The sequence below is a fragment of the Alosa alosa genome, chromosome 16, assembly GCF_017589495.1.
Source record: "Alosa alosa isolate M-15738 ecotype Scorff River chromosome 16, AALO_Geno_1.1, whole genome shotgun sequence".
In the NCBI taxonomy this organism is placed as follows: Eukaryota; Metazoa; Chordata; class Actinopteri; order Clupeiformes; family Clupeidae; genus Alosa; species Alosa alosa.
In genome coordinates this window covers 6,985,635-6,998,134 of record NC_063204.1, presented here as the reverse complement: position 1 = coordinate 6,998,134, position 12,500 = coordinate 6,985,635, and the positions used below count along the sequence as shown (strand labels likewise).

General features: G+C 45.9%; 1 protein-coding gene across 1 annotated transcript in view; it reads right to left on the bottom strand.

Moving 5' to 3' along the window:
- The window catches only part of ptprn2 (protein tyrosine phosphatase receptor type N2), a 198,349-nt gene that overhangs the window by 137,431 nt on the left and 48,418 nt on the right, over positions 1 to 12,500 (bottom strand). The window contains exons 4-9 of the mRNA XM_048266409.1: positions 10,815 to 10,932; positions 10,258 to 10,405; positions 8,191 to 8,695; positions 7,709 to 8,014; positions 7,288 to 7,328; positions 6,204 to 6,697 (exon numbers count right to left, since the gene is read on the bottom strand). Coding sequence (XP_048122366.1) covers positions 6,204 to 6,697; positions 7,288 to 7,328; positions 7,709 to 8,014; positions 8,191 to 8,695; positions 10,258 to 10,405; positions 10,815 to 10,932 — 1,612 coding nt within the window. The remainder of the gene's footprint in view (positions 1 to 6,203; positions 6,698 to 7,287; positions 7,329 to 7,708; positions 8,015 to 8,190; positions 8,696 to 10,257; positions 10,406 to 10,814; positions 10,933 to 12,500) is intronic.

The following is a 12,500-nucleotide window of genomic DNA, read 5'->3' as shown; positions in this document are numbered from 1 at the left end:
TGTGTGTGTGTGTGTGTGTGTGTGTGTGTGTGTGTGTGTGTGTGTGCAGGTGTGTACATTTGCACCTGGATCTGTGCTGTTTGTGCAGTGGAGTTTGAAAGTTAAAGATTGCTCTAAGTGATTCTGGACACGTCGAGGAGGCTTTCCAACGAGACTAGTCACCAGAGAGCGGCTGAAGTGACTGGGTTGTTGATGTTAGTGCTTTTCCCTGTGGATATACTTTTCAACGCGCACACACACACACACACACACACACACACACACACACACACACACACACACAAAGTCATGAGATGTCAGGTGGGCAAGTTAGTGGAGAGGAGGAATGAGGTGTTCAGGCAGACTCAGGAGACGAATACAGCCTCTGCTTACTAAAGACATGAGGGAGAGAGAGAGAGAGGGAGAGAGGGAGAGAGAGAGAGAGGGAGAGAGGGAGGGAGGGAGGGAAGGGAGGCTGCACAGAGAGAGAGGGAGAGAGAGATAAAGAATGAACGAGAGACAGAGAGAAAATGATAAATGTCTGAAGTCTTCACATCTGTGTGTGGCTTAGTGTTTTAGATGTACCTGTTGAAACGGATCGGTGTGTCAGTGGTGTGTGTGTGTGTGTGTGTGTGTGTGTGTGTGTGTGTGCATCAAACACACTGGCTCTCCTTTTGCCAGGTGAGGGACAGAGAGGTGACACTTCCGCTGATAAGGGAGAAAAGGAGGGGATTTGGAAGTGGGCCGCGGGCCAGACACACGCGAGGCTCCCCGTGAGAAACTTATCAGTGCCAGGCTGCCAGCGGCACCGTGCCCACCACGGAGACGGAGACGGACTCCCGCAAGCCTCGGACAGCCGCCGCGCCCGTCGCTGATGCTAATGCGCCGACGCACGGCCGCTAATGTGCCCGCCGAGTGAATCACTATCAGCGGGATTAAAACGCTAATAACCAGCGGACGGCCTGAAAGCATCTGTCTCTCTGTGTCTCTCGCCCCACCTCCCTCTCTCTCTCTCTATCTTGCATTATCTTTCTTTGCATTCTGTCTCTTTCTCTTTCTCTCTCTCCCACTGTTGCTTGCTTTCTGTGCACCTTTCAGGTGTTGAATGCCTTTCTTCTCTCTGTACGTCAAACAACTATTTTTTTTTTTTTGTATTTTTTGGTGTCAGTGATAGGATAAAATGTGTCTGAACACTTGTCAGTTCCCACCCACACACCATTCCATTCAACGTGGTATGAATTATAAGTGAAAACACAGGTTGGAGTTCAGAATCATTTGCGAACATTAACTGCAATGGGAGAGAACACTAAATTGAGCCTTGAGCCTCAGTTTGAGTCAGACAAGGAGGGACAACTCATACTTTTATGTCTCCTTACAATATTTTGCCTCTACATCATAAATGTATATAAGGTTTCTGGGGATATTCTTAGTAGTAACCAGGGCTTGAAAACAAAATTATTTTTCAAACGTTCCGTTCCGAACGGTTCAGGTAGGCCTATGTTTAACGTTTTCGTTCTTGCATGCGTTCGCCACCAACATATCGGTCCTGAACCGGTTCGAACATAAAAATATCGTTAGTTCTTAAAGTTCCGGCGGTGTTTGGCGGGCCTATCAAGTCTATTTTTGTGGACTTCACCTTAAAATAGACGTACTCATTATTCATTGTTTCCCCTTGATTTAGCCTATACCGTAGCTATGCCCAAAAATACTAAATCACAGGCGGCATCCAAAAACATTCAGATGGGCTATCCATCCCATAGCATCCTCAATTTTTTACCGCCAGACTGGAAAACTAATCAGCCTGTAACTGTGGTCACATTGTACAGACCCCCTGGCCCCTACACTGAATTCTTAGAGGAATTTTCTGATTTCCTTTCCACTTTGACTACCCAAACAGAAAAAATACTTATATTGGGTGATTTTAATATTCATATGGATAATGTGAACGATTGTCTCACAATTGCATTTCAATCCCTAATTGACCATGTCGGGTTCTGCCAAAATGTTAATTCACCCACGCACCGGGATAACCATACTATTGATCTAGTCTTGTCATACGGCATAAGCATAGAGCAGTTAACAATCTTGCCACAACACCCGACCTTAACTGACCACCATCTAATTACTTTTACAATGACATTACAACATGCAGTACCTAATTTAGCTGAATACTACAGCCGCGGCTTATCTGAAAAAACTAATGCAGACTTTCTAGAAAAAAATTTGCTTATGCTTGCCCCATTCCGAACTCATGTGGTAGGCCTATCAGAAGGCCCTTTCCTTAATCCAGCCGAGGTCGACTTGTTTACTGATAATGTGATGAACTCATTACGCTCAACCCTTGACTCAGTAACACCACTCAAAAAGAGAATAAGAAAACAAGTAAGGCGTGGTCCATGGTATACCACACAGACAAAAACACTCAAATAAACAGTGCGTAAACTTGAACAAAAATGGCGTACCACCAAATTGGAAGTTTTTCGCCAAGCATGGAAAGATAGCCTTATCACCTACAGAAAAGCACTCAACGAAGCTAAGTCAACCTACTATTCCTTGCTGATCGAAGAAAACAAAAACAATACAAAATTTCTCTTTACCACAATCTCCTGCCTGACGAAGAGCCACACCGAAGTAACCGAATCTATCCCTTTTTCAATGACAAAATTGAAACAATTAGAGATAAGATTAATAACCAATCAGTCTCACCAAATATTCATACTCCATTGCTGAACGGTAGCGAAAATATAATTGAATCACAGATGAGACGAACAACGTTGAATTCATTTACACCTATCGACATATTAGACCTCACTTCCACAATCTCTTCATCAAAATCTACAACTAGTTTGCTAGATCCTATTCCTACCCATCTCCTGAAGACTGCTCTCCCTTTCTTGGACAATGCTTTGCTCCAGATTATAAATAATTCACTGCTATCAGGCCATGTACCACAGTCGTTTAAGTTATCTGTTATTTAGCCATCCCTCAAAAAGCCTACCCTTGACCCTAACAACCTGGCCAACTACCGGTATAGGCCTATATCTAATCTCCCTTTTTTGTCAAAAATACTAGAAAAAATAGTGTAGAAACAAATTGGTACCTTCTTGCATTTGAATAAAATCCAATAATTATATCAGTCTGGTTTCAGAGCTCACCACAGTACTGAATCAGCCTTAGTTAAAGTTTTTAATGACCTCCTCATCGCTGCCGATAATGGACATATATCAATATTGGTCCTCCTGGACCTTAGTGCTGCCTTTGACACCATAGACCACAATATACTACTCCACAGGCTTGAACATTCGATAGGCATTAAAGACTCAGCACTCGCTTGGTTTAGATCATACCTTTCTAACAGACAATTTGTACAGGTTCACAATAAACCGTCTACCCAGACTATGGTAAAATATGGAGTGCCTCAAGGCTCAGTACTAGGGCCCCTGTTATTTTCTCTCTATATGCTTCCTCTAGGCTCAGAAATTAGGAAACATGGCATTACATTTCATTCTTATGCAGACGATACACAACTATCCCTTTCCATAAAACCTGACGAATTGACTCCATTAGCCAAACTTGACACATGTATAAGAGACATAAAGACATGGATGACAAATAATTTCCTGCTTTTGAACTCCGATAAAACAGAAGTCATGGTTTTAGGTCCTAAAAAGATGAGGGATATCCTATCCTCATCACAGGGTACATTTACTGATCTTCGACTATCCTCATCCACAAGTGTTAAAAATCTAGGAGTTACAATTGACCAAGACCTATCACTAAGTAATCACATAAAACAGATTACCAAAACTTCATTTTATCATTTTAAGGAACATTTCAAAGATAAGGAAGTCTTTATCCTTACCAGACACTGAGAATTAATCCATGCTTTTGTCACCTCAAAATTGATTATTGCAATGCTCTATACGCTGGCTGCAATAACACCTGTCTAAAAGAGCTTACAGCTTATACAAAATGCAGCTGCTTTCGCACACTCACTAGAACTAAAAATATGAACATATTTCCCCTATCCTGGCATCTCTACACTGGCTGCCTGTTAAAAGTCGCATTGACTTCAAAATATTACTTCTAACATACAAAGCCATTAATGGCCAGGCACCAGAATATATTAAAGATCTCCTAGTCCCATATAACCCACCTAGACCCTTCACGATCACAGAATACTGGCCTTCTTGTAATTCCAAGAATCTCAAAACTACAGTAGGAGGTAGAGCTTTCAGCTATCGCAAGACCCCTCCTCTGGAATAATCTTCCTTCCTCAATTCGACTAGCAGACACCCTCCCTATTTTTAAGTCTAGACACAAACATACCTCTTTACTGCCTCCCATAGTTAGGTATGGTGCGGTGTGGAACTTCACCCACCTCAGGGATTCTTGGAATGGACCACCCTGCTGAGTCCTCGTGTGACTGGCACCCCAGTCGCGCGTGCGATGGTGGTCACTGACCATACCTGCGCTGGTGCCGACTACCCCTCACCATGCCTTAGTTATGCTGCTATAGCATAGTGCTGTCATGGACTTTTCATGTGTCACGCCGTACAACCCCCCCCCCCCTCTCCCCTTCTCTCTCTCTTAACTCTCCCTCTCTTGCCTATTCTCACTATGATATACTGTAACAATATATAGTAACACTGATTACTTATTGACATTAACCATTTTGATTTTCAGTAATACTAACCCACTCTACATCTCTCTTTCTTTCCCCTTACTGTACCTCACTTGTGAGGAATATCATCACCAGTCATCAACCATCCATGTGTTGGCCCTCCTCTCACCCATCTCACCTGAAGTCCCATCCTCGACTGCCCTATTACTGTCACCCTATCTGGATTACTGGCCCGTACAGCCTAGTGACCCATCACCTGCCTACGACAATTCTGCCCGGATTCCTGGCCCGTCTGCCGACCCACCACATGCCCCTTGACAACTCCCTTCCCTTGGACAAATCCAACGCTGGACTATTTGAACTTTCTGTCACTAAATCAGGATTAATGAATTATCAAACCAGATACGTAATCACCCCACCTCTTGTAACTTTCAGCTCAAGTGCTTTTTAACACCATATCTTATTCTCTACACCTGACTATCATATGCATTTGTCATGTATACAGACCTTACTGTCCTGTATTGACCCTAGGCAGATGGGTCAGGCCCTTAGTCGTGGATCTGCTTTCGAGGTTTCTTCCTATATGTATCTCCAATTCTAGGGAGTTTTTCCCCCCTGTTACCCATGGGCCTCTCTCTTTCTTTTCTTTTCTTCCTTTCTTTCCTTTTTCTCTGATTGCCTACATTCTGTAAAGCGCCATGATAGATGTGTAATGTTTTGGCGCTCTATAAGCACAATAAATTGAAATTGAATTGATAGCCTACAGACTTACTGTAGGCCTAACCTATGCCTATAAATAATTTCTTATCAAAAATATTTCTGGATACGTGCTAAACTCCTTACCTGGTTGTAGCCTAAGTTTTATCCATATGGAGATCTTCAAAGGCTTTAGCTATAATTCCAACCCTGTTTATAAACTAACCTGTCTGTTGCTGACAAGGCCTATCTCAAATTTCCCGTTTAACTCTTCTACATAGAATAGGCTATAATTGCGCAAACATTTCAAATCCCAACTTTAAAACGACAAGGCGTGGACAGGCAAAATAGGCTATTACGCATAGGCTATTACGCATAGGCTAAAAACAATTTCCAAATCAGTTTCAGTAGCCTACGCTACGAGCTGGCCTAAGATCCGAAGTGACAGACGGATAGGTAGTTGGCTACATAGCGGCTTGTTAGCTCACATTAACAGTGTAGATGCGGGCTTGTTTTTAAGCACAACCGGAAATAGTCTCCCTGACATAGGATATGCTTTTGTGAAATTTTATAAAATATATAGAGAACGAAAAAAAAACGTTATTAACCGGTTTTGTGGATTTCAGAATAACGTTTCTGTTCCGGAACAGTTGAAGACCATTTTGTTTTCGTTTCCGTTTCCGTTTCCGCTCCTTGTAAAATTCCGTAAAATTCCGTTCATTTTCGGTTTTCGTTTTCGTTCCTTGAACCGGTTCGGAGCCCTGGTAGTAACTACAATATTGTCTGTCCTTTTTGCTAAATGTAATATTTAATATTATCTTCCATAAGATGGTAGCTACTTCATACAAGTGTAAGAGTTCTCAGATGGTAAGTATTCTCAGACGTGATAGGTAAGTATACTCACTCCTCCGTGATGATGTAGCCAAAGTCTGCATCCTTCTCCGGGATGGTGTAGGTGGCCACCCCCAGCGTCAGCTCCTCCTCCACCCTCAGCCTCTTCCGCTGCGCCTCCCTCTCCTCCGCTCGCTGCGACCCCATGTCCTTCTTCTGGGGCTCGGACAGCAGCCCCAGGTCCGGCGCCCCAGCGCCCTGCATCCACTGCTCCACTTCGGCCTCCCCGAGCAGGTCCAAGCGGTCCAGCGGGTTGGCCGCCGCCAGCACCTCCTCTTCCTCCTCCTCCTTCTTCTTCTTCTCCTTCTTTTTCTGCGGCACGTCCAGGTGCGTCTGGGTGGTCTTGCTCTGAACGTTCTCCACGGACACTCTGCCCGGCGCCACGGGCTCCCGCAGGTTGGCAGGCTCGCCCAGCACGGGCACGTCTGGCGGAGTGTCCGGTGAGAAGGCGCCAGGGTCCGTGGTCTGGTCAAGGTACTCCAACAGCTGCTTGATAAAACCACCGTCCTGCACGACAGACGTGGACAGGAGCACATGTACTGTAACTATCAACTAAGCTACATGTAAACCTAATGAGAAGTGTGCTAAATTAGCACAAGAGAGGAATGTTGGACAGAAAAATTCAACAAAAACATATTTCAGTGGTTTAAGCAACATCAGGGTGCTGGTTCACACTGTGCTCTGTGGCTTTGTCAAAAAGCCTTAAAACTCAATAATAATACAATAATCCACCCGCCCTTCTGGCAAAAGACGCCGAGCTTCAACACAATCCCAGACAGTCCATCAAATGTTAAGAGAGTGCCACTTATTTCTAATGATTATGCATGTGTCTGTTTTGGCATCACAAATGGCGATGCTATAACGTCTGCAGTCTGCCGTTTCCTTATACCCTGGGCTGTCTTAAAGACAGGCGCTGAGTGTGAAAAAAGGAAACGATGGGAAGCCAGACTAAATTTCACCCACGAATCAGAGCCTCAATTTATTTTAAATGACAGAAAAGACTGTCTAGAATCTTCTCCTCTAAGTGTTATATTTGAGTGTGTGTGTGTGTGTGTTCTGTCTCTTTGAGTGGGTACATCACAATGCCAGTGAATTACCTTGTCATCAGAGTTGGAGTTTGCTACTTTTGTCTGTTGCGCTGTAAACAAAAACAAAATCAGTGGGAAAAATGAGTCCAACGCAGCGAGAGATACATAACAATCCATTCCCTCAAACTGTGATGCCAAGGAACCATGTCGTTTATTATATCCTTTATGAAAAAACTCTCTCCCTCCCCCAACCCCACCCAAAATCTTAAAACTTCACAGAACAAGACCAAGCGACATCCAAAATCTTTACTCCACTGAGTTATTCAATAAACATTTTTCACAAACATTTTTTAAAAAAAAGGAAAAATACAATGCTGATCTTTTTTTTTTTATGAGTTATTCAGAAATTGTCAAAAAGCCTCAACAAAGTGTCTTCACAGATCGGAAACTTCACAATGAAACCGTGCCTGGTGCTGTACTACACACATACCTTGAGGTACAGTCTCCTTCTTCAAAGCGTCAGGCCGATCTGCCCTCGAAGAAGCCTCAAGCTCTGGGTCCCTCTTCGCCTCACTCTCGCCTTGGCGCCCATCCTCGTCCTCATCTTCGTCGGCCGCCCCCTTATCTGCGGTGACCTCGCGACCCCTCTGCCGACTGACCTGGGGTCCAACACCGTCCACCACCTGCAGGGCCTCGGCGATGATGTCGGAGAGCTGGTCCAGGTCTTTGGGGCTCATGGCGTCGATGTTGACACTCTTCCGGCCCAGCTGTTTCACCACGTTCTGGATGAACTTCTCTGGAGGAGGTGTGAGGGACGAGGAGAGAAAGCAAGGAGGACGGTAATGTTGATGGAGTTATAAGCAGAATTTAAGTCTGAATTTGTATATAATTTTAAGTCTGAATTTGTGTATAAATTTAAGTCTGAATTTGTGAAGGAACTGATGTTGAAAGTGACGTGTGATAACTGCGTACCATCCACCAAGCTCAGAGGCTCTTTGGGGGCCGCTGGCGGCTTTGGTGCGGCCTTGAAGAAAAGCCGGTCGATCCTCGGCAGCGGCGGCTTGGGGGCTTCCAGAACCTTCTGTGAGGTCAGCCTCCCGCCGAACCTGTCCGCCTTGGCTTCGGCCACCTTGAGCCGCTCGGCGGCCAGTGGCCTCAGCATGCTGAAATACCGGAACTTCCCCAGGGGTCGCCCGCTAGCGCTGACTCCGGCGCTGACCGCGGGACTCCCGGGCCGACGCGCTGGCCCGTCTCCAGCCAGGTACTCCTCCAGCTCCTTCAGCAGAGCCTTGGCCCGCTCCTGGTCTTGCCCAGCAGGAGGGGTCACTGGAGCTGGGGCAACCCCGACTCCGTCCACCGACCCCTGGCCCTGCGTCTTCTTGGGAGCGTGGTAGGAGAAGAAGGTGGCGGTGGTCTTGCCTTTCCCCTGCGTGTTGGGCTGGACGTACTCGATGAGGTGGTAGCGGTCGCCACTCAGCTGTAACACAAACCCATTGGGGCTCTCATTACCTGACAGTCATGGGCATTTGAGTTCACACAATTGCCTAAGGAAACATTTAGGGGCATTAGGAGAGCATCGGGCCTGCGGTGATGGAGCGAGGTAAAGAGGTCATCGGGTGCGTTTTTTGATAGACAGAGCCTCTGACAGGCGAAGAGACTCGGACGAGACTGGACCTGGATATGAATGTCTTCAGATACGAGTGATAGCTGCCCTTGAGAAAAGGTGAACATGGAAATTACAAACAAGAAGAAGAAGAAAAAAAAAGATAATGTCACCTCCCAATCCATTTCTATACCTTTTATATGCTAAACCACCGCCACCTTGATGGAGGGGAAAAAAAAGGAATCTGGTGCACCAGTGGCTAGCTAATCATTCGGAACATGTATAGATGGATCATAAAGAAAGTGAGTGTGGGGGTTGTGCAAGAGGGGTGGTGGTGTGCTATCCATTGATGATGAGGGCTTTCAACTCGGAGAAGTGCAATGGCAAGTGGAACGTAATATATATGGCTTAATATAAAGGACATTAAGCATCTAAGCAGTCCTTCATACATCTTGGTGGCGCTGACAGTGCCGTCTGCCGCTGTAAAGCGCGCCACCCCATCCCTACAATGGAGCGAGATAATAAAAGATAATGTGATTCTCCCCGCCGCTGAATAACGAGGCTCCGCTGACACTGGATCAGCAGGGTGGGCGCTTTCGCGACGCCGTCATTTGTCATCTCTCAATGCCGGGCAGTGGCGAGAAAAGCAGCTCGGTGGGACCTCTTCATTCACTGGAAGTGGAGGGTGGGGGAGTGGCGGGTGTAGGGATGTGAACTCTTCAACTTGGGGGGCGGCCTTTATGTGGCTAATGACGCTCGAGGTGCCAACGGGCTGAGATGACAGGCTCCGGTGACACCGGCGGATGAATGACCGGTACGACCCTGTTAAGAAGTGTGTGTGTGTGTGTGTGTGGGGTGTGCCTTTGAGGCTGCGGATCTTTTTTTTGGTCGCTGTTTCGTTGGGGGTTTATTGTCTGACAGAAAGTAGATGTGCCTAAGCTGAACACAGTATGCCATGTAAAGGTCAGGGTGGCACACTCATGGCTGGTCATCACTCACTATTCAGGCTGTCACTGGAACTCGCATTACACTGTAGGACTTTGGCTGCGTGCTCTACTATCAGAGGTACACGACTGCTGCTGAACAGCACAGCTCTTCTTTAGATGTAGCTCTCTTACATTTAGTCATTTAGCTGAGGCTTTTATCCAAAGCGACTGCAAAGTGCAATAAATGTAAAGTGCCACTAGGATATTGTTAGTGCAGCAATAAGTACTACTTGCATAGAGTAGATATAGAATGTTAACAATAATAATACTACTGTAAATAACAAATAGTGGATGAGCCCATTTGTGGGCATATACAGATAGAGACCTGTTCAGTGGCTGAGTGTGTGTGTGTGTGTGTGTGTGTGTGTGTGTGTGTGTGTGTGTGTGTGCGTGCGTGCGTGCGTGCGTGCGTGCGTGTGTATGTGTGCGTGTACGGCTCAGGTGTCTTACCTGCCGGAGGGAGCCCTCAGGGGACAGGGACTGGGAACTAGTCGGAGGCAGGAAGCCCAGATCCTGCAGGTGCTTCTGGAGTGACTTGTTGAGCTCCGCCTCCTCCATTTTCAGCTTCCTGTTGGCATCAGGAGGTGGAGCCTTGGCTCTGCAGGGCAGCACACATGAACACTGGTCAAACACATACGCAATACATTCAATGTGTTCCTTTGCCAGTACGTGCAGGTACGGTCACTTGCCCAAACATGAAGCCCCAAATCATGAAACATGCATGATTGTGTACATTTTCCTTCTGTAGTGTATCAGACAAAGGCATATCATAAGAACACATTCACAATAAGGTTCAGGGCTGGACAACAGATGCTATGACTATCCCATGTGACCTATCTGCCTCAGAACACACAATGCAATCTGTAGTATTGCCTTCCACACCTATCAGGGTCATCCTATCATGACTGTCATCATACTTCTCAGTGGTATTCTCAATGTCCACTGTCATTATTTGTCATTATAACACCATTACAATCAGCCTCGGAATGACTTTTGTGACCAGTCACCTTGAAGTGCCGGGGAAGTCGGCGAAGGACGCCTCCAGGTGTCGGAGGGGGATCTTGGGCAGCTTGGCCAGCTCCTTGGTGATGACCTGTTGGGTGGTGTCGTCCTGCCACGTGTAACCTGCAGAGATGGAGGACACGTTATTTGACACAGCGAAGACTCAATTGCCTCCCGTCTATTTCTCAGAAATAGAAAACGTGCCGTGGTGTAAAAACTAAGAAGATGGTTCTGGACACAAGGTCAGTGGGGGGTCATAGTCGTAGTAATTGCAGTAGTCATAGTAATCAATCAGGTCTGCTCTCGGCATTCACTTGGACGACATCTTCAAATGGAAGGTCCTTGTTGAGCGTTTGTGTTCTCGTCTACAGCAAAGACTTTCTACTTTTTACAGACTCAGAGTGTATGGTGTAGTACAGTAATCAATCAGGTCTGCTCTCGGCATTCACTTGGACGACATCTTCAAATGGAAGGTCCTTGTTGAGCGTTTGTGTTCTCGTCTAGAGCAAAGACTTTCTACTTTTTTACGCAGACTCAGAGTGTATGGTGTGGACCAGAGGATTATGATTTTATTTTACCAGGCTGCACTAGTCAGATATGGGATGTCCGCATGGTTTGGCAACCTCACCACGCAACTAAAAACTAAGCTCGCCCATCTGTTACACACTGCCATGAAGGTGACGGGGAGGAAGGAATACCAGCCCCTCAGCAGTCTGATCTCAGGCAAGCTCACATGATAATGACCAACCCATCTTCTACACAGAATAGGGGCTTTTGCCCTCTAGCAAACGTTACAGAGCCCTCCACTGTAAACTCAACCGTTTTAAAAACTCATTTGTGCCAACCTCTATTAAACTTTTAAATAATGCTGCTTGAGGCTGTAGGGGTTGTGCAATGGTTCCATGGTGTTTACTATGGGGTGTGTGCAGTATATTTACAGTTGTGTTGTCTATATGTAGTTTGTTTTTATTGTACTGTGAAGGCATTTATGTGTGCAACATATGGATCCAAGTCAAATTTCCCTAAGGAACAATAAAGTATATCTTATCGTTCTTTGGCTCTGGGGGCTGTTGTGTGGATGCTACCCACAATGCTATCCACACAGCACAGCACATACTTAGGGGAATTCAACGCAGGTCAAGGACAGCAACTGACTCGACAAACAGGCTTTTCCAACCTAAGCTTAGCCACACAATACTTCAGTGGATCTCAATATATTTTGACTTTGTGCAAACATATGTGGTCGGGTGGAAAACATATGTATATTTGTGTTCGCATCTACATGGAATCTTCGCATCTTATGCTGCATCTACAGGGCATCTTTGCATCTTATGCTGCATGTACTATTCTGATACTATTCTGAAGGATTAGTCTTAGGTCAGAGAGATACATAGGATGTACTTGATGCATTCCAACATCTCTGTAATGTGCCAATTAATTAGGCAAAAATGAAGATGGAAAAAATGCTTTATGTAGTAAACTGTAGCTGCTCAGTGGATTGTGTCCCTCCACACATAGCATTCGGATTCCATTGCCCCTTTGGGGGTTGCCGTGGCAATGCATGCCGATAGGAATCTGCTCAAGCACGCCCCCGGTGCCCCTGGCTCACCCGAAGACGCTGGCGCAGGGTGCTTTAGGGACGACCCAAAGCAACGAGGAGTGCCGGGCAGCAGGAATGCCAGGGACAGATG